Consider the following 21,368-nt stretch of genomic DNA (forward strand, 5'->3'; position numbering starts at 1 on the left):
AGGATTCAAAAGGGTTGCAGTTCTTAAGCAGAACTGTAAAATCAATTGGATATATTGGATGTATAATCCAAAAAGTATTGCACGAAGAGAGATTTATAACGGGACAAATTATTATTTCCCTGGCTAAAACCTAAAATATTTCATGAGTTGTTTGTGTTTGTGTGTGTGTGTGCGTGTGTGTCACTGTGTGGGAAGTCAAAAGGGGAAGACTTACCTCTAGACCAGTGAAAAAGTTGTAGATCCACATCTGCCAGGGGAAACGCTGTGGCAATGTCAAACACCACAGGTCGCCCCATAATGACTAGAACAAATCAATGACCAAGAAAAACAATAACTGTAGCAACAATCCAAAGCTCCTTTCCTCCCAAAATGGCGTTGCATTGCATTACACTATGCCCCAAAGCAACTGACGAGTAAGGTGGAGCCCCATCAAGGCATACCAACAAAGGTTTTGCACAACCTAGTTTAAAGAGAAGGGTCTGGCTGCAGCCTGTAGGACATGGACATCCACATCCTGCTGCTCAACTGCCACGTCACTCATAATCATTTACTTAGATCATCGCTGGCATTAAACCTATGACGCGTATGACGTAGCAGTAGAGCAATTATGATGTGTATGTCCATGTCCTACAGGCTGCAGCCAGAAATTATAGAGTTTAAAGGAGTTAAATAAGAGTTCAGTAGAGCCAGTATAGCCGCTCCCTCCGCTCAACCTCTGCTGGACTACTATGTATCCCCACATCACGACTCATTACAATGGGTGCCCACTGCCCGGTCATTCAGCTGTTCAGCACCCAGGCTCTGGAACTCCCTCCCCCCACACATAAAACAGTCAGACACCATTACAACCTTCAAGTCACAACTCAAAACTCACCTGTTCAAACTCGCACACAACGTCTAACTGATCACTGTCTTGATTGTTTGTTTGTTTTGTCTTGTTTTTGATTTTTTTTTTTTTTTTGATATCGCAACGACAAATACATTAGATCTCTGGGGCCTTTTGACTGTAGCCGTTGGAGCGATGCTGTTGGCTCATCATGCCTCTCTCTGTGTTGTTGTGTCAGATTGTAAGGTGGGAAGCGGCGGCACATACCGCGGCTCAACCTCCATGACCAGCACTGGGGTCACCTGCCAGGCTTGGTCCTCCCAGGTCCCCCACAAACACAACCGCTTCATTCCCCAGATGCAACCTGAGTTGGGCCTGGAACGCAATGTAAGAGCCAGCACACGCGGGTGTGTGTGTGTCTGCGTGTGTGTGCGTGTGCGTGTGCGTGTGCGTGCGTGTGTGTGTGCGTGTGTGTGTGTGTGTGTGTGTGTGTGTGTGTGTGTGGTGTGTGTGTGGTGGTGTGTTTGTGTGTTAAATCGATCATTAGATACCGAGTGATTTTATACACTCAGTAACGATACAACACAGGAACCCAGCATGATTAAATGTCCGAGTGATGCGTCTTCGGACACACACAACCCCCTGAGTATGTGTTGCTCTGTTCTTCATGTCATGGCCCCACCCACCGCTTCAATGTGTGTGTGTGTGTGTGTGTGTGCTGATCCCAGTACTGCCGTAACCCGGACGACGACGTCAACGGGCCTTGGTGCTACACCACAGACCGCAGCAAGAAGTGGGACTACTGCCAGATCCCAGAGTGCGGTGGGTGGAACACCTGGGGGTGCAGAGTGTGTCTACCCTCACAGCTCACCAGGCCTTCCCCTTTCTCTTCCGGGGAGCGGGAGGGTCGCCCGCAGACAATAGGGGTCAAAATCTGTCCAATCCCGCTCTCTCACGGGTTTGACCCCAATTGGAGAACGGTTATAGCCGTCCCTCAGCTATTTCTGAGTGGAGTGATCTGTGAGATCTCTGTTCTGGGCGGCCTGCACGCCACCTCTGTTGGAGGCAATCCAGATTTTTCTCATTTCTGACCAACCACATCAACCTCGATTGTTGTATCGTTTTTTGGGGTGTTTTCTGCTCAATCTCTGTAAAGCACTTCAATTATACCTGCAGCACGTCTAAACATGGATCATGAACTTAAACCGTGTTCACGTTAACTCCAATGTTCTTCCTCTGTCACAGCGGTGAATTGTGGAGTGCCCCCGATCAGACCCAGGCGCTGCTTTGGTCGTATAGTGGGGGGGTGCCCCTCCAATCCTCACTCCTGGCCCTGGCAGATCAGCCTACGGACCCGGTGAGTGTTTGTTTGTGTGTGTGTGTGTGTGTGTGTGTGTGTGTGTGTGTGTGTGTGTGTGTGTGTGTGTGTGTGTGTGTGTGTGTGTGTGTGTGTGTGTGTGTGTGTGTGTGTGTGTGTGTGTGTGGATGTGTGCGTGTGTGTGAGTTTGTGTTTTTTCGTTCTCTTCACGGCAAGGGCCTTGTGGTTTGCTTTCTAAAACAGACAATCATGATCATCCCAAATCATCATTTGTTCTGTATCGTTATCTTAAAAATAACTTTTTCTTAATAGAAAACAAACACAAACAAATGCCGAGATTTGAGTCATTGAATCAAACAGTTGCATCCCACTGTATTTAATGTCTTGTTTCTTTTGTTATGTTGTCATCTCTCCCACTAGAGGCGGAATCCATTTCTGCGGAGGAACTCTGATCCACCCCCAGTGGGTGCTCACCGCGGCCCACTGTCTGGAAAGGTCTGCCCGTCATCCTGTTGAGTTCATACCCAATTCACTCCAAGATGCTCTTCTTTTTGACAGTGTGTGTGTGTGTGTGTGTGTGTGTGTGTGTGTGTGTGTGTGTGTGTGTGTGTGTGTGTGTGTGTGTGTGTGTGTGTGTGTGTGTGTGCTTATAGCAATATGAAAAGCATAGGGTCCCTGTGATCAGCCCCCATGGCATTATGTCCCACTACCTAATGAGGGGCCCTTCACTGCCTTACTGTTGTGTGGAAGAAAGAACTCTCTTTGAAACCTTAGCATGGGTAGGTGTATCTAAACCAACTGTGTTTGTGTGTGTTTGGGTGTGTGTGTGTGTGTGTGTGTGTGTGTGTGTGTGTGTGTTTGTGTGTGCATGTGTGTGTGTAGTTCCAAATTGCCAGCCTTCTACAAAGTGGTGCTGGGTATCCACAGAGAATCTGCGATTGCGATGTCCAAGCAGGAGAAACAACTGGTCAAGCTGATCCTGGAGCCCAGCGGAGCGGACATAGCGCTACTCAAACTGTCAACGTCAGTACTGTGCAAGAGTAAAGCTTCTTGGGAGAGCCAAGGGGCAACACTTCTGCTTGCCTGAGAACATGACCAAAATATTTTTGTCATGAACAAACTTGCTCAGAATACAGCCTAGATGACATGATTAAGAGTAATGCCTTCTACGTCATTTTATTCATTCTGTCCTGTATTTCCCTGTGTGTGTGTGTGTGTGTGTGTGTGTGTGTGTGTGTGTGTGTGTGTGTGTGTGTGTGTGTGTGTGTGTGTGTGTGTGTGTGTGTGTGTGTGTGTGTGTGTGTGTGTGTGTGTGCGTATGTGTGTGTGTGTGTGCGTGTGTGTATGTGTTTGTGTGTGTGCGGGTGTGTTCTCAGCCCTGCAAGAATAAATGACAAGGTCCTGCCAGTGTGTCTGCCAGAAAGGGACTATGTGGTTCCCAGCAGATCCCAATGCTATGTTACTGGCTGGGGAGAAACTCAAGGTATGTGTGTTCACGTAATACTGTTGCTGTGTGTGTGTGTGTGTGTGTGTGTGTGTGTGTGTGTGTGTGTGTGTGTGTGTGTGTGTGTGTGTGTGTGTGTGTGTGTGTGTGTGTGTGTGTGTGTGTGTGTGTGTGTGTGTGTGTGTATATATGTGTGCAGTGTGTGTACATGTGTGCAGTGTACAAAGAAAACATGACCACGATTCCAAAAACAAATGAAGTCCAATTTCTTGGTGGGGCCGTTACTTGAAAAACATGGCTTTTCTTCGAAGATAAGGATGATGATGTTGATGAATGAGGAAGAGGATGACTTTGGTTAATGGAGTAGGAGAGTACCATTATGGATGGATGCACGCATAATAGAGGACATTCAATCTGGACTTACAAACTATACCCCATCTCAGGCTCTCACCCATGTAGACTCACACATGCATACGCACACACACGCACACAAAAATACACACACCTACCTCATCTTCTCGCACATTGTCTTTTATTGCACATTTTTGCACTACATATTTATTTTATTAGTATGTATGTGGACCTTTTTACTCTGTGGACTTTTAATATGTGGTTTTAATATGTTTTTAATACTGTGGCCACCCCGGTCGTCGGCGGCTGGGATTCCCAATAAAGATTGCTCAAGCCAGGTGTCGAAACAAGGGTTTTATTTCTGGACCGCTCAGGAGAATAAGGAAAATCATAAAATAACTAAGGCTACGTCCACTATGGGGAAAAGAGGTGTGGGTTCTCCGGCCAGGTCCGTCTTGGTGTCCGGCGTGAATGTCGCTCCTGGCGCCCTTCGGTTATTCCTACGGGAAAGCGTTCCAAACGTAAGGGGCGATATAGTGCGTCGGTCTCGTCGGGTCGCGTGACTGTCTCGCCTACGCGTGCGTCTCCTCTCTTTGACTGCTGTGTGCCACCCCTCTGCCGCCACCTTCCCCCGGGCGATCTCACTCCCCGTGATTGTCTGTGACTGCTTAATTGGTGGGCGCTTACAGTCGTGTTGAAGGGGATGCGTCTCCCTTGGACTACTTGTCCGTAGAGAGGGCGCTGTTCAGAGGGTTGGCGAGTTTCCTCCAGGTCCGCCGGCGCAAGGTTGCCACAATATAAATCGTTTTTTGTGGGTTTTAATATGTGTCTAATATTAGGTGCTATTTTTATTTTAAGTATCATTGACTGAGTGAACCACACAATAATTACAAAGCCGTTGTGCACCTGTACATGGACAAATGGCAAAATAAACTGACCTGAACTGCATGCACGCATGGTAACCTCAGAACTGTGACCCCAGGGACGGGCGGAGAAGGCCTTCTGAAGGAGACGGGATTCCCGGTGATTGAGAACAAGATCTGCAACAGGCCGTCCTACCTGAACGGTCGGGTGAAGGACCACGAGATGTGTGCCGGGAACATCGAGGGAGGAACTGACAGCTGCCAGGTAAATACAGAGATGCGGTGGTTGTAACATTGCTAACTGGCACAAAGAGATATACTGGTATATAAAGATGAATAGCTAACAGTCACCTAGAGATAGATACTGGTAGTTATATAGCTACCAGGCATATAGAGATGAAAAGTTAACAGGTATCTAGAGATAAAGTGGTAGTTACATAGCTAACAAGAAAAGATATACTGGTAATTATATAGCTAAACGGTACGTAGAGATATAGTGGTAGTTATAAAGCTAACAGGGACATAGAGAGATATATTGGTAGTGTTAAACCAATGCAATACAATGATAGACAACATTCCCAAATAAACAAACACTTACTATTAATCTATGATTTGTGGCTGTGTCTGCTCGTACGTGTTCCCCCTGTAGGGTGACAGCGGCGGTCCCCTGGTGTGCCAAGCCCGGAACAAGTTTGTGATCCAGGGCGTGACGTCCTGGGGTCTGGGCTGTGCCAACGCCATGAGGCCCGGAGTGTACGCCCGCGTCTCGCACTTTGTTGATTGGATCAAGGAAACCATTGCAACCAATTAGGGAGCTCTGCTGGCAACCGCCGACCCAAAAGCTACCCACGCACGCAAACACATTTTTATATATCCCGAGTCAATAAATAATGTGTTAGAAACGTAAAAGTCTTGTTCATCTGTTGTAACGTCATCACATACACAGTTCCCTTATTCAGATAAAAAGTTATGTGTGGCTGGGAATCAACCAGAAAATAATGGTCCATTTCCTAATGGATATCGCTCTCTATTTTGGTAGTAGGCCTACCTATATTATCGTCAGCTGTGGCTTTATCTGCACTATATATAAATATATATGTGTGTGTATATATATATATATGTATAGAAGTGTGTATATATATATCGATTATGTTGGCGTGGAAACCAAAACCCCAAAAGTAGCATCAGAACGACATGGTTATTCATTTTGAACTTTTTAATAATCATGGCATCTCAGAGACATAAAAGATAGTACATCTAAAAAAAAACAGGAGCTAAAACCTGGGTCACACATCCGTTTATGAGATGATTCCTGAAGAGGAGGGGCTTCTGAAGATTTCTTTAAGATATAAGGAGCAGTTCTGAGGACTGCATGGAGCTAGGTTGTTCCTCCATCAGGGAACCACACATGAAAAGAGGCTTGGTCCACCGGTGCCCTATATCGGGCTATTGCGATTGCGATTTAATGTGCGATTTTTATAATTTATTAAGTTCCTTATGTTGTGTATTATTCACTAAAAATGAAATAAATCATCATTCTTTAGAACGACCAACACAACATTGGAAGCAGTCAACATAAAATCTGCTCTTTCCTTTAGGCCAGGCCGATGTGTTGAGATTAATTTATATTATAAACTTCTTTATTTAACCATTGAATTGTAAAATAAAAATAAAAATAAATGAATTGTACTGATTTCCAGTCAGTTACGGTAGCAATCACTTTTTTTTTCTTTTTTCTTTTTAATCGCAGCCTTTGCGATTTGCATACCGCGTTCTATGACATCGCGATTTCGATTTGAATTCGATTATTCGTTCAGCCCTACTGTTCTGTGGTGTTTGTTGTGCACAACTCGGGTTCACTACTTAAAACCCATAATGCAACGCAAAAAAGTGTACAACAGATGCACACTTTTTTCCTCACTATACATCCCATGATGTATAGCGGTCTTCCTTGTCGACGGATTCATCACGATGAGATGGGTCAGCCCATTCAGTCATTTTACTAATGAGCTGTCCCAGGGTGACTTCTAGCACGTGTCAGCTTGTTTCTGCCACCAACACACGGCACCTCGATGGCTCTCTGGCGCATCATCTGTGTCCGAATTCCCTGCATAATTATACCCTAAATAGGGTAGCCTAATATATAGTTATCCTTATGAAGGGCATGAGAGTACAGGAGGGCCAAATCGAACACAGCCAGAGCCCCTGGACTGAGAGTGACACAAACAGTTATTAACAGTAATAAAACATGTGTAATGAAAGTTTTTTACATAAATACACAGAGCTCTCAGTCGCCTGCTACATCAATAAATACTTCGGCGACCTAAACCCTGACCCTGACAATAACGGACATCAAACAGCGACGGGGTCTTTGACATCTGTGGAGGGGCTGGTTGCCAACAGGTTGTCGAGTTGCTGCTTCTTCAGCTCAATTTTCTCCTGGGCTCTATGGTTGGAAGGTAAAAAGGGGGTTTACTCCGATAATTTGGTGCATAAATCCTGCGTTTTACTGCTGTCACAAGTTCAACTCAAACGTTACTTGAAGAGTCATGGTTAGGGTCTCACCGTTCGGGGAACTCGATGTCGTCGATGGTGTCGGGCAGCGGGATGCCCTTGGTCTCGGGGAGCAGCAGCACCAGGCCGCCGGCGACGAACGCCAGGGATCCTGCGGAGAAGCGGCCAGAGAGGCGACACTATCAGCTGGTGCAGCGGGGAGTTTCACGGTGATCAATTGAACACTGGGCCATGCGTTTTCTGCACATCTAGACAGCGGAACGGTACGACATCTTGAAATGCAAATTATTGTCATGCCTTTCTAAATGGGCACCAGGGTGATTCGGGCACATACCCTGTTGTGTATGGGCGCTATGAAGAGAGACGTTGTGTATACAGGCTTACTGCTGCCACGATGGTCAGTGAAACTCACTCACGGAAGACCGTGTGGCAGTGTGTCCATGATAAGAAATGCTTTTGTGCAAAAAATGAGATTTCGCACACACACACACACACTACAACACACACACGCACACACAAACGCTCGCCCGCACACACACACACACACACACACACACACACACACACACACACACACACACACACACACACACACACACACACACACACACACACACACACACGCACACACACACACACACACACACACACACCTAAGTGGGAAGAGGCTGTAGCAGCCATACAAAATGTAATTCCTTGAAATAATTTACAATAAAAACGAAATAAGAATTATCACTTAACCTTCAAAGGGAAATTGCGAATTAGGCATGACATTGAGTTTGGAAAAAAAATATGCTTTTCCAAATTCCTTTTTCTAGGATTTCATGTTCTATGAAATGTATAGCTTAGCCCTCTATCTTAGATAGACCTAGCCTATAATATGTTGCTCACAATTTCATTACATTTTTGCTATTACAATCTATTAGTTGCCTTGTTGGTCAGCCAAATGCCGTCCCTTAAAGAGCTAAGTATTGCTCTAAGGCCCAATCCCATTTCTACCCCTTACTCCTTCCCCTTACCCCTCCCCCTTGTTTTGAAGGGGTAAGGGGAAGAGGTAAGGGGAAGGGGTAAGGGGTAGAAATGGGATTGGGCCTAAAAATGCATAGGCTCCGGAACCCCTGAATTCTCAGAATCTGAAAGATCCAAGCTTTGTTTGAGGCGGACCACCCACCAAAGATGATGAGGGGCAGCTCCAGCCAGATCACCGCCAGCCTGTAGAGCAGGAAGGGGGCCACGATCCCACCCACGTCGCACAGCGTAGAGCACACGGACACGCCAAAGTTCCTGCACATACACCCATACACACACATGCAAACTCTGTGATACAGGAGGGGCAGTTTTCAAATGTCACGCACATTCCAAGCCGCCATTTTGGTGGATAATAAAAACAACGGGTTGCCTGTTTATTTTTCTCGGTCAAGAAGTATCAAGGCTTGAACATCTCTCATGGAACTTGGAGATCACATGATTGAAACCCCCAATTCGTGTCTGATATTGGTAGTGGGGACCCCAGCAGACTGATCCATGAAGAACCACCTCTCAGAACCCCCCAGTACGCAGACTGGGGGAAAATGTCTGTATGACCTAAAGATTGGTGCAAGGCGTTCTTTAAGCAAGAAGCTCTAACGGACACATGCAAGGTGTGTAAGATGTGTACCATCATGCAGGCTGCCCTACCTGACGAAGGTGGGGTAGAGCTCTGTGTTCACAAACACCACCATCTCAAAGGACATGGTGATGCCCAGGCGGCCGATGCAGGCCACCGTCGTCTTCAGCCAGAACAGACCTGGGGTGCAGGGGAGACGAGGGAGAGAGAGATTAATACATTAAGTGGCAACGGGGGTTGGGGTCAGTGTTGCCAGATTGGGACAGATTTCCCATCCGATCTGCCAACACCGGCTGCAGTACGCTGCAGCCAGTGTTGAAAGATCTCTCACATTTATGCAATATTTGTACTAGTGTTTATATCAGCAATCGTTCCATATGCCAAAGTAAGCATAATAAATAAATACATAAAAAAAAAATATTATAATCGCAATTATATCCTGAAGAGTAACTGAAGCCAATAAACAGTGAACATGTCCTCACTTGACCGCGCACTGAAACAAACTGAGACATGTGTCGTAATAGTGACACTGGAGCCAATATAACCCCTTCCATCCCCCCACAGTGTCCAACGCTCCCCAACATGCTGTTGACCTACTGTCGGGTAACATGGCGGTGATGAAGCACGCGGCGCCCGCCACGATGTTGGCGGTGGCGAAGGGAAGGCGGCGCCCGATGCGCTCGATGGTGAAGAGGATGAGGAACGCGGCGGGGAACTCCACGAGGCCCGAGATGAGGAAGTCGATGTAGACGTTTCCTCCCAGTATGCCCAGTCTCATGATCAGGCCTTGGTACACCACGGCACTGGTGAACCTTTATGTGGGGGAGAGAACTGGGTGGTGATTGGCTGTCGACAGGCGCTCTGTCCGTGTACTCGGACGGATGGGAGCAGGGCGATGGGAGCGGGCGTGAGTCCCGACTCGTCGGCACAAAGTAAAACAGTGAGGAACACAATGTAAACGTGGATCCCCTGAGAGCTCACCAGACGAAGCTGAGGATCATGGTGTGTTTCCGCATCCTGGGGGTCCTGACCAGGTCCATGAAGGAGGGATTCGACGTTTCAGCGTTATCGTCTCTTAGGGTCTGTTCAAAATCAAGCCCAGACTATGAGGAATGGCCCTTATTTTAAAATAGCTTATGTTCAACATCTTTATAGAAATGACAGGAAACAGGGAATGGTTATTACTGCATGTTAATATGCATATTTCTTCCCTTCCTGAAAACAAATTTGAAAATCGCCCCCCGTTTCCAAGCTCTCAGACTGAAAACAACTTATTATTGATCTCCCTTCTCCTTCCATTTGAATTATTAGGATTGTTACAGACTGGTTATCGTGCCGTCCTTCCTGCCATGTATTCATATTACAAGTGGCGCAATGTGCGACCTGTTTTCCATCCCCCAGCAGTGGTCGTTCCACCAGAAAGGGTCTGGGGGAGCTAGTGCTACAGACTCGCTCTTCAACGCAGCTTTGTGAGTCGCTCTCAGAGTCAGAGAGTTGCTCTCAAGGTTTGAGAGTAGCTCTCAGTTGAATTTGAGAAGGAGGCTTAAGAGTGCAGCAGGCCTACCTCTATCTTCTTGGAGAGAGTCTTCCCATTCTCCTTGGCAATGGCCTCGGTGATCTCCACCGCTTTGGCAGAGTTGTTCTGAGAGAGGAGCCACCTGGGAGACTCTGGGATGAACCTGGAGGAGGGAGAGTTCACCTTTTACCATCAGGTCGCTGGGAGCATTAAAGCAGTGATTGCCAACCCCCTAGGTTGGTTTGGTGATTCACCAATATTGTAAATCATGGTTATTGCTACATATGTTCCGAAGTAACCATGAATTGGTGTTTTAAAACACAAGGGCTATGGGTGAGTACCATATTTTAGGTGGGCTGTGGACAGGGTACATGCCGAGAAGTGTCCGTAAAGAGTATAATTCATGAATCTCGATATGACCGGATATTGGTTGTATCTTTGCTAGTTAAAACGTAATATGTATTTCATGATTATGATGATGACTATTATGAGTATGATGAAGTATCAATATTTATGACAATGATGGTGCTGATGACCATGACGATGATGATGATGATTATGACGATGATAATGATCAGGATTGTGGATGTGATTTTGATTATTATGATTGTGATGAGATGAATATGAGCATCATTATCTATGATTAGTATTAAGCTGATGATGATGCTGATGATGAAGACGATGAATAATATGAGCTCCCTCACCAGTAGTAGGAGAGGAAGAGGATGTAGGGCACGGTGATGACCACCTGCAGCCAGCGCCAGTCTGTGATGTAGTAGGCCAGCAGGGGGAGCAGCATGATGCCCACGCTGAAGAACATCTGGTAGATCACCCCCACGGTCCTCCTGTACTCCACACCCACCAGCTCTGTGACTGCACACACAGAAGGAGGAGGAGGAGAGGGGGGAGGAGGAGGAGAGGGAGGAGGAGGAGGGGGGAGGAGGAGGAGGAGGAGAGGGAGGAGGAGGAGAAGGAGAGGGAGGAGGAGGAGGAGGAGAGGGAGGAGGAGAGGGAGGAGGAGGAGGAGGGGGGAGGAGGAGGAGGAGAGGGAGGAGGAGGAGAAGGAGAGGGAGGAGGAGGAGGAGGAGAGGGAGGAGGAGGAGAGGGGGGAGGAGGAGAGGGGGGAGGAGGAGGAGGAGGAGGAGGAGGAGGAGGAGGAGGAGAGGGAGGAGGAGGAGAGGGAGGAGGAGGAGCAGGATGAGAGGGAGGAGGAGGAGGAGGAGGAGGAGAAGGAGCAACAATATTAGTAATGATGAGAAAAGGTTGAAGAAAAACAAGAAAAATAAAAAGAATAAAAATAACCAGAAGAAAGAAATTAAGAAGACGTATATGTTTACATTCTTGAGAACATCTGCTCAACAGATGATAAAAACACACCTAGAAACTCAAACTACCACTCGACAAGACAAATCAGTCTCCTTTCCTCAATGAACAATGACAAAGTCATGCAGAGTCAACACTGAGTCTCCATGAATAGGGTTTCTTATTAGAGAAGGGCCTCCATTTTGAAGAAAATCAAATGAGCTTACTGAGCACATATCCCACCACCCATCCTCCTTTGATGCCGAAGCCGTATAGCGCTCTGAACACCAGCAGAGACACGTAGTTGGGCGCCACGGCAACCAGGATGCCCATGATGCCGTTCAACACGTTGGACATCAGAAAACTGATCTTCCTGCCGAACCTAGACATGAGAGGGATGCTCAGAATTATACCTCAGAGTTATACAATTCACAGTGCAAGATCCATGGTTTCTGGACTCCATCTTATTAGCAGCAAAGCAGTAAATGTGAGCATGGACGAATATAACGAAGAATAACTTAGTAAAGTATACAATCTGATCTGCATGCTTAAAGGTGAAAGTACGATTTAAGAGCCTTTATTTGAATGACCTTTGTAAGAAATTAGTAAGAGTTTCGAAGTTTCGAAGTTGACTGCCCTGGCCTTTGAACCATTTGGATTTAAAATAGGCTCCTGGGTAATTTCTGACCTATCAGGGCATTGTGGTAGAAATTAACCTTACATTTTATGTTAAACTATGATTATTATTAGGCCTACATATCATATATATACTTTAATAGTGGAAAAGAGCTGATCACCTTTAGCCTAGATGTTATGTGCCGTGTGACACCAGTGAGTCCAGTTCATTCCCATCTAATGGGCCATGTGGCACATCAGTCAGAGAGTCCAGTCTACTCCCATTTTGATGTACTCTCTGAAGACAATGCTTACATTCACACGTGTGCATCATCTCTGTTTGTATAAGGATAATATATGTTCTAAGGTCACATTGGGATCCAGAAGACATGAGAATATGCTGACATCCACACAGTATGACCCAGAAAAACATTCTATGCACATCAATATTTGATGAAAGTCCAACTTTGTATAGTGTAAAGGATTGGGGATATAAGGAGCTGTCCGGGATTCAATCAGCAGTGTGTATTCGCGAATACCATTTGGCTTTGTTGTCTCTCGTTTGCGGGTGGCAATAAACTCTCCATCTATACTTGACCTGGACTCCCCGATTCCTCTTGCTTATAGCTAGTAGTTGAAGTGAATTAGATAAGTCGTTATTAGAAATCCCACCACAGCATCTCTTACCTGATTGGTTCAGGGAAATTGTCTTGCCTGTCGACAGTGTTGATAGAGCTTTCCTATGCTACAGAGCCCTAATTAATCCCAAACCATTTCATTTGGCTTTTTTTTTTACGTTGCACGTTCACAAACACATTTCTCCCGATGAGCTACGGAGGCGGTCTTCATCATCCACTCATTAACCAATCATGGCCCCACCTGTCGGCCAGGTAGCCAGTGGCGATGCTGCCCACCAGGAAGCCCACGTTGAGGGTGGCCTGGTACATGTCCACCAGCCAGCTGTCGGCGCACACCAGGTCAAACTGGGAACACACATGAAAACACAATTCATGACAATCACAAAACACAACACAAAACATTAATGCACACAATCCAATGCGTTTATCTTTTTAACCTTACTTTTTAAAGAAAAGAAAATAGCTTGGGTAGCATCAAGAACCTTTAAGTTCTAAGGATAAGCGCTATTTGTGACTTCTAGTCATGATTTAAAAGTCAAAATGTTCAAACTCTTCGTGATGCAAGATTCCACTTTAAACAAAAATAACTTTGACATTAAAGTTAAACACGTTGGCTGTATATGAAAAACATTTGACTCCAAATGAAAAATATGCGATGAAAATTCAAAACATTGCTGTGGATTGAAAGATCTCCCCGAATATCTATATACTTGGGTTTAGTTCATTTAAAAAATCTAAAATCCCATACCTCTGTCACAAAGGACTGCCGGCCCTCATAGTCGTACTCCCATCCGTGCTTACACGCCGCCAGGGGGGCCTTGCTCAGGTCCACCTCCGTCCGATCGCAGGCCAGCCCCGTGGTGTTCCAGTCCACGTCGTAGCGCTGGCACGTGCTGCTCACCGTCTCCCCCGAGCGGTTCTCCAGTGGCACGGCCAGCCGCCGCGTCTCCAACGGGCTCCAGCCGCAGCTCTTGCTCAGGGCCGCCACGTCCGGGTCACGGCACCAGTGCTCCGGGGTGAAGCCCTGGAAAACGATGCCCACATAGACCCCGGCCCAGGGCATGGAGACCATGCACAGCAGGCCGAAGATGCGCTTCTGGCATCGGCCGAACTTCCCCGCCTCCTCCAAGATGTCGTCGAACGTTGTCATTGTTGGTGGCTAACAGCCTACGGTTCCCTGAATGGCGTTCTCCGGTGTGCTGGAGGACCCACTTGGTATGCTGTGTCCTCTGAAAGTAATCTGTTGACACTGTAAGAGTCTTGGCTGCCTCGACCAGTGTCTCAACTCGAGTGTGCAAATGCCAAGTCCTCCAGCGTGGACGCCAACCCTTCGCTAGGGCTCTTTAAAACGGGGCCAGACGGGGGCAAAGGTCGGGCCCAGGGCTGACCTCTTTGCTTGACCGCGTGGTGGACGATCACCCAGACTTCAACACTTTAAACACGAGAGGTCGGGAAGGATAAGGCTTGAAAGATAAAGACGTTACTGTCACTTGCACAAAAGTAATAACAAAACCAGAGCTAGTTTGCAAAGAACTTCTGATCCGGCCTCAGGCTGCAGGTTATATTCCCACGCAGTGTGGCTACCCCCAACATGCACTGACCAATCACAACACTCCAGAACTTTGGCCCAGAACTTGACAACCATTGATTGATTGTGGAATACATTCATGAAGCAGGCAGTGTTTGACTCTAACTGTAGAGCCAGTTAACTAGTTAACTTTAACCTTTAAGTTAGTGCAAGCAGCGAGAGAGTAGACCACAGGGGGCACCTTTCTCCCTTGTGGACGTCATCGTGCCTCCCCATCTCTTCCTCTCAGGATGATGTGAGCCAGAGGTTAACAACTTTTTAGGCTCCAATTTGCTTCACGCCAAGTTAATCGGGATTCATCTCTGGATCTGCAAATGGTGTAAATGTGTGACGTGTGAATGCCCCTCAGTCCCCATAGACATTCACATTAGTCAGACGTTAGTTGACCTTTCCTTCAAATGGGCCGGATAATGGCTCCCCATAGTGCAGGGTTGAGCGATGAAGTGTGAAAACACGTTTGGCCCCGAGCTGCACGGACGTCACGGCGGACACCTTTGTACCAGTCGGATTGGCACCCGTCAGAAACATGGCTATCGAGCGCATCACTGTCAATAAGTAACGGGTCAAGGGCAGTCCGGGATTAAAGTCTGCAAATTAACCTGGCAGCTTTTTATATGCATTTATATATATATATAGATTCTGGGATGGGATCAGCTCAGGGGGCGTATTATATAAGCCTGGGCAGCTTTGAGATGAACTATGATGAAAAGATGACGGGCGATACACGGACAATCGGTTCAAAGTGTGAAAGAATACCCACGACATAAACAGCGGATATTATTTATTCTAATAATGCAACTTTACACTTTAACATCTCTTAAATACGAAAAAAGACAAAAACAGAACAGGCAAATCTTAGTTAAACACAGAAGACATAACGGACGGCAGCTCAAGGAGTGTGGCCTAGACAGACTAGGCCAGACCATGCTGTACCATGCTCACCTATGGTGGGACAACTACCCCCCCGTGAACCCCATTGTTGATATTTTATCGAAACCTTTTAGGAACCACGGGCCAAATGCTCTCATTCATGATGAAATGGTTAAGAAATGTAAGCTAGACCTTTATGAATTTTTTTGGGGACTAAAATGAAATGAACGAATCGTTATTGCTGGACAGCGTTTTGGTTACCGTCTCCATACTCTGAGTGTGTATTTATCCAAGGTTTTGATTTACCCAACCTTAGTTCCCCTTTAGTTATGTGTGCTTTGGACATTTCGTTACATCATAGACATTACCCCACAGCTGTTGGTTGTGTAAGCATCTCATGTTGTTGTGATCCAAAACTATTCTTTAACCTAGAGTAGGCAATATATTTTAAAAGCATTATTTTTCAAATTAGTTGAAAGTGTCTTTACAGCCCGACCGCAAACAATAAATTGATTCATCTGATAAAAATAAAGAAAAAATCTGGTATCTGTGGCTGTCACAGTCCAGTGACAGGCCCTTCCAATAATTTAATTTGGCCCGAATTAACAGATTTGCCTCACTGTCAGTCCACCAACATACAGTACCTAGCCAGTACCAGCAGGCCCCCAGCCCGTACCCTGGCTGTGCATGACTGTGCATGGCTGTAGTCTTCCACAAGGTTAACCGGACCCATTACTGAAGCTAGCGAGCTATTCGGGGGTCTTCTGGGAGTGGCTTTGGAAGCAGACCATTAGGGAGGGCAGGGATTTTTACAATTTGATACCTTCAAAACTTGCCGCCTACCCTCGATTTAAGAGCAGTATTATAAGAACCTGATCTTGGACTGTCTTGACTTGATCTTGGATAAGATGAAAGGATCAACAGTTTCCCAAATCATGCTTTTTTTTTATTGTAGGATTTTGAGACAAAGGCAAGGCTTGAGTCATTAGATGAAATATCCATACTTTAAAAAGCACAAGAATCTACATCTTCTGTATTGATTTGACCAAAAAAAAAAGTTTTGTATACTTGTTGCGTGCTGCATACTTGAACATGAAAATCATTTGCTCGAGTATAATGATTATTCGAATTGAACTAGTTGGTGAAGCTGTAATAAGATTCTGGTCACACACACAAAACTTAATATGTGAACAAGGCTTCACCTATTCTCACAGACACATACACGCACACGCGACTCAACACTACCCCCTTACGTCATCGGCCCATCTTAAGGATGCTACAGTTGACCTGGTATTGGCCCCATTCTTAAATAATAAATACATGTAGGATCAGATGATAAATTAAGCAACACCATGGCAAAAGTGATATCTTCCAAGCTACACCAACGCCTCAAATCATGGCAACAAACAAAGCCCTCCGCTGGACCTTTTGTTCAATGTACCCTGACCCATCTCTACACCAGAGTCACAACGGTGAGCTTGTAAAGAAGCCTTCTCTTAATAAAGAAGACGGTATCGTTTACTTTTTATTTTTAAGCAAACCTCACATACAAAGATCTAAAAATACCCTGAAAGCTTCACCATATGTTCTTCATATGGGACGGGAGCGACGGTTGGACGGTTCATACACGAGCTGCAATTTAAACAACCATGTGGTAGCGTTGTGTGTCAGTTAAATGGTTTATTACAGGTGGTCAGTAGGTGGTGCACGACAGGACTGTGAAAATGTTCAAGGCATCTTCATCGATAAGGTTGTATGAAGGTGTTTCACCTGCACTTTTGTCCCTGAATACCTCAATTGCTGAATCATCCTCTCTGTCCCGCTCGTGCCTTGAATGATGACAACTTCAACACACCCACGCAAAACACACAAAACAGACCATACCACATTTGTTTCATTGACATAAACACTCTTGGCTGATTGTTTATACTGTGTAGGCTGACACACACTCTTTCTCTTTCCCTTTCTCTGACACACACACACACACACACACACACACACACACACACACACACACACACACACACACACACACACACACACACACACACACACACACACACACACACACACACACACACACACACACACACACAAAAGAGGCAAAAAGGGTGTACAATCGGTACCGTTCAGAGACGTTCGCTAAATGCTTACATTCAATTAATCAATACCCCAAACAGCATGTTCAATTCGGGGCACCAATCGCAAAGAAGGAGATCGATGCGCTCTGCAAAATGGATTCCTCAAAATGGCCGAAAAAATGAAAGACGTCGAACTGAAAGCGAGAGCACGTCCATACACTCTCATAACACATTTCTGGACCGTTCTGACTTCACGGGAAATTACATGCATTTGGCATTACTTAAAGTAAGCTCAGTGGGGGATAGGATATGAATAATACTCAGTATACACACACAGACACACACACACACACAGAGGTGCAGGCAGATACGTCGACCGGGCCGTGATGGAAAATGCAAGCGTTTGTGCAAATGCCGGACCCAACGTTGCACTCACCACTATGGCTTTGGTGTAGGGAGGCCGCGGACATCGAATGGAGGGAAAAAGACAAAAATAAAAAAATAAACGTCACAAACAAACTGATATGAAGGTCTCTCTACGCCATCTTGGAAACGTCTGCTCCCGTCCATTCATACTTAAGGCCATGTCTCATCATTGCACACTTAACAAAACCTCCAAATTCTCCCAGAACATAGGGCTAAAAAAAACAACAACTCAAATACAATTAAATAAATTCAAAACAGTTCTGAACAATTCACCGACGCGGGACCAGAAACAACATACATTTATATATATATAAAAAAAAAAAATCATTACAATTCCATTAACGTCATTCCAATTAAAGAGGGCTGTGAAAATTTGAATTATTCTTTCCATGAACCAGATGCATTGATCAAAGCGCAAAAGGGAAGGGTGGGGTGGGGGGGGGCAGGGGGCCGGAGAGAGGGTGGGAGTGTGGGTGGGTGGGGGAGAGAGAGTGAGAGAGCAAACTGCTGTTTGTGAATTCTTTGTAAACGGCAACAGTGTCCATCCAGTGAATCCCGATTCCCTTTTTAAAGAACGAACACACACCACCCGCTAACACCCACGGTTGGCAGTCAATGGTCCAACCTTGGTAGGGAGGGGGGGGGGGAACCATGACAACGCGCAGCATTATCTGTGGTTATGGCTTGGGGGGGGGGGGTAGAGACACAGTCCTATTCCACCTCGCCGTCGTTCTCTCCATCGAGAGGAACAAGAAAACAGAGCCGGGAAAAACTGCACAGCGGAGGAGTGAGTTCTGATTGGACGACGGCGGCGGCGTTGGTGGTGGTTGCGGGGAGGAAGTGACCTCACACCCTCAAGAGGTCCTCGTCGCTGTCGTCGTCGTCGTCGTCCTGCCTCCGGCCCTGCACCGGGTTGAGATCTACGGGGGCGGGGGGGCCGGGGTTGTAGGCCCGTGATGAGCTGGACCCTCTGGAGTCCCTCTTCCCGTCAGAATCGTCCAGCAGACCGACCAGGTCCTCGTCGCTTTCCTCCTGGAGACACACAAGGAACTGCATGAGAAGATGAGCGCTAGTGACCAGGTCCGTTCTAGGAGAGGGGCATCTTGGTCCCATTGAGCCTTAAGAACCGTTTTAAATGACTTTGACCAGTGCCTGGGAAAGTGACTCACAGAGGCAGCTATTTCAGGAGCCGTTTGGCGTTGGAAGTCTGTCTCTAGCGAGCTTATAGCTAAGGGTTTGGGGTCTTGGACACCCGGGGCTCGAACCCAGAACTTTTCGGCTGGGAGTCAAACACCCTCACTATGAGACTATCCTGTCCCTCTGTACCAGCTCACTTTTTCCAGCAGTGGAAAGTATCAGATGCTTTTATCAGACATTAGAAATCAGATTTTTCTGCAAGCGAGCTAGGTAACATATCAATACAGTGTCAACGTATACAGGCCACTGTTATTAAGGTAACAGCGACTAGCGAATGCTCTTTTTAAACAAAAATATAACAAAAAAGGTGCTGTAAGTACGATTTAAGAGCTATTATTTGATATCAATTTGTTAAAAACAGCAGTCATCCGTCAGCTATGAGGGAATGAAAATACGTTTCGAGTTGCCTGCTCCTGCCTCTGTATGAGACCACTCAGATGTTTTGACCAGTCCTGTCCATTTCTGACCAATCAGGGCAACTCTTTCCTGATTGGTTCGGGGGATCCATCTTTCCTGCAAATCGCAGGTGTGCAAAATGCCACACGTCTCGATGGCAACGCAGAAACGCAGGGATGGAGGGGGCAGTAAGGGAGGGGGCAGAAAGGGAGGGGGCAGTAAGGGAGGGGGCAGAGAGGGAGGGAGCAGAAAGGAAGGGAGGGGTTAGAAAGGGAGGGAGGGGTTAGAAAGGAAGGGGGCAAAAAAAGTAGGGGCAGAAAGGAAGGGAGGGGGCAGAAAGGGAGGGAGGGGCAGAAAGGGAGGAGATGTTTGCCTTATTTAGTTTCAAACTCTTGCCCTCTTCTGCTCTCCCTCCCCCTCCCTCCCTCCCTAACCCCCTCTCTCTCTCTCCCTCCCCCTCCCTCCCTCCAGCTCCTTCCTCTGACCCCCCAGCCCTCTTTAAACCCAGTCACCGTTCTTAAAGGGCCGGCGGCGCCCCGGGCCTCACCTGCATGAAGACGCTTCGTAGCGCGGCGGAGAGGGGCGCGCTGCTGGGGGGCGGGGCCTTGAAGACGCGCACGCCGGGCACGCTCAGCACCTCGTCCTCGCTGTCGTCGTCGTCCAGCTCCTCCGTGCCGCCGACCCCGCCCCCGCCGAAGGCCAGCGAGCGCAGGCCGCTCACCGGCTTGGCGGTGATGTGGCCGTTGGCTCCGCCTCTGCCGGCGCCGTGGCGGGACGAGGAGGCGGGGTCGGAGGAGGTGGGCGGGGGGTCCTGCTCCTCCATGAGCCACTCCATCTCGTCCTGGCCGCCCTGGTCGTCCATGTCCACCTGGGGGAGGGGAGGGGGGGGGTAGGAGGGGGGACGGTCAGCGTTTTAACTCTGCAGTTGTCTGCATTGACTCTCTTATTGTGGATACACACTGAGATTTATTTAACTCTTACTAATAAATGATTCTCCCTTTTGGATTTATACTACTGTCCTGTTCTATCTGCTGAGACGCCTGCAATTCCCTTCTGGGATTAATAAAGTACAATATTATTAAAGTACCATATAGTACCATATATATCGATACATCTTTTTTTTTTTTTGTGTGTTGTGCAAATTGTTCAAATAGAATAACACTTTCAGCCGGAAGTACCAAGGAATAACATGTCTGGTTGGCTGGATCAACCTAATCTCTGTCCTAATGAACTGCTGATCCGTTCTTCACCCCCCTCATGGACTCCTACCTTGGAGTATTTATAGGACACCTGGTTCCCTCTCCGGCAGCAGGCCGCCACCTTCTGGATCACCAGTGCCCTGGACAGCAGGAACAAACAGAAACCCATGAAAACGACGACACAAGGCGGGGGGCCGCGGGTGTGGCTGGGTGTGGCTGGCCCCTACCTCCTCTCCCTCTTGTAGAGCAGCAGGCCCAGCAGACAGGCCACCAGCACCGCCAGCAGGACGCTGAGGACCGCCCCCATGGCCTGGCTCCGCCCCGAGAGGCCGAGCGCCGGGTCCACGTCCTGGGTGGTCGCCTCCGCCCGGTCGGCAGATCTGCACACCGGCGGGGGAGAAAGGGGTTCAGACGGCGACGGTGGGAACCACACACAGCAGGCGGCTTAACATCCCCCTCCACATCAACATGCCGTTGGTCGGATTTGAAGCTCAAAACGTATTAAAACCTGTGTGTGAATGTAGCCAAGACGCATTAGTGAGCGGATCTGTTAAACCACATCAGTAGGTGGGCTAGGGTTAGTGAAATTGATGGTGCTAGCCGTCCATTAAGGCAGCA

The 21,368-nt window shown here is 47.2% G+C and overlaps 3 protein-coding genes across 3 annotated transcripts in view; 1 reads left to right on the forward strand and 2 right to left on the reverse strand.

Annotated features, from left to right (window-relative positions):
* plg (plasminogen) overlaps positions 1-5,711 on the forward strand; it is a 13,074-nt gene extending 7,363 nt beyond the window's left edge. The window contains exons 12-19 of the mRNA XM_056580923.1: positions 1,065-1,213; positions 1,555-1,648; positions 2,072-2,183; positions 2,565-2,639; positions 3,027-3,167; positions 3,521-3,627; positions 4,922-5,067; positions 5,452-5,711. Of these exons, the coding sequence (XP_056436898.1) occupies positions 1,065-1,213; positions 1,555-1,648; positions 2,072-2,183; positions 2,565-2,639; positions 3,027-3,167; positions 3,521-3,627; positions 4,922-5,067; positions 5,452-5,613 (986 nt within the window). The 3' untranslated portion in view covers positions 5,614-5,711. The remainder of the gene's footprint in view (positions 1-1,064; positions 1,214-1,554; positions 1,649-2,071; positions 2,184-2,564; positions 2,640-3,026; positions 3,168-3,520; positions 3,628-4,921; positions 5,068-5,451) is intronic.
* Positions 5,712-5,978: 267 nt separating this feature from the next.
* slc22a2 (solute carrier family 22 member 2) lies at positions 5,979-18,373 on the reverse strand. The gene is made up of 11 exons (XM_056580924.1): positions 13,742-18,373; positions 13,235-13,338; positions 11,968-12,122; positions 11,143-11,311; positions 10,487-10,601; positions 9,904-10,004; positions 9,520-9,734; positions 8,994-9,102; positions 8,488-8,600; positions 7,368-7,467; positions 5,979-7,248 (listed from the first exon to the last, which is right to left on the reverse strand). The coding sequence occupies exons 1-11, from the start codon at positions 14,141-14,143 to the stop codon at positions 7,155-7,157; spliced, it is 1,677 nt and encodes a 558-aa protein (XP_056436899.1). The 5' UTR covers positions 14,144-18,373; the 3' UTR covers positions 5,979-7,154.
* Positions 18,374-18,507: 134 nt separating this feature from the next.
* Positions 18,508-21,368, reverse strand: part of igf2r (insulin-like growth factor 2 receptor) — a 42,211-nt gene continuing 39,350 nt past the window's right edge. Inside the window, exons 48-51 of the mRNA XM_056580775.1 lie at positions 20,978-21,130; positions 20,821-20,890; positions 20,099-20,419; positions 18,508-18,990 (exon numbers count right to left, since the gene is read on the reverse strand). Of these exons, the coding sequence (XP_056436750.1) occupies positions 18,805-18,990; positions 20,099-20,419; positions 20,821-20,890; positions 20,978-21,130 (730 nt within the window). The 3' untranslated portion in view covers positions 18,508-18,804. The remainder of the gene's footprint in view (positions 18,991-20,098; positions 20,420-20,820; positions 20,891-20,977; positions 21,131-21,368) is intronic.

The sequence above is a fragment of the Gadus chalcogrammus genome, chromosome 21 (genome assembly GCF_026213295.1).
Source record: "Gadus chalcogrammus isolate NIFS_2021 chromosome 21, NIFS_Gcha_1.0, whole genome shotgun sequence".
NCBI classification, from domain to species: Eukaryota; Metazoa; Chordata; class Actinopteri; order Gadiformes; family Gadidae; genus Gadus; species Gadus chalcogrammus.

Bases quoted from the DNA above. Each gene is read 5' to 3' on its own strand.
- slc22a2 (XM_056580924.1), bottom strand. From the start codon at position 14,143: ATGACAACGTTCGACGACATCTTGGAGGAGGCGGGGAAGTTCGGCCGA. The intron at 13,339-13,741 runs GTATGGGATTTT...GTGTGTTCCCAG, and splicing joins GGCAGTCCTTTGTGACAGAG to TTTGACCTGGTGTGCGCCGA. The intron at 9,735-9,903 runs GTGAGCTCTCAG...CCCCACATAAAG, and splicing joins ATGATCCTCAGCTTCGTCTG to GTTCACCAGTGCCGTGGTGT.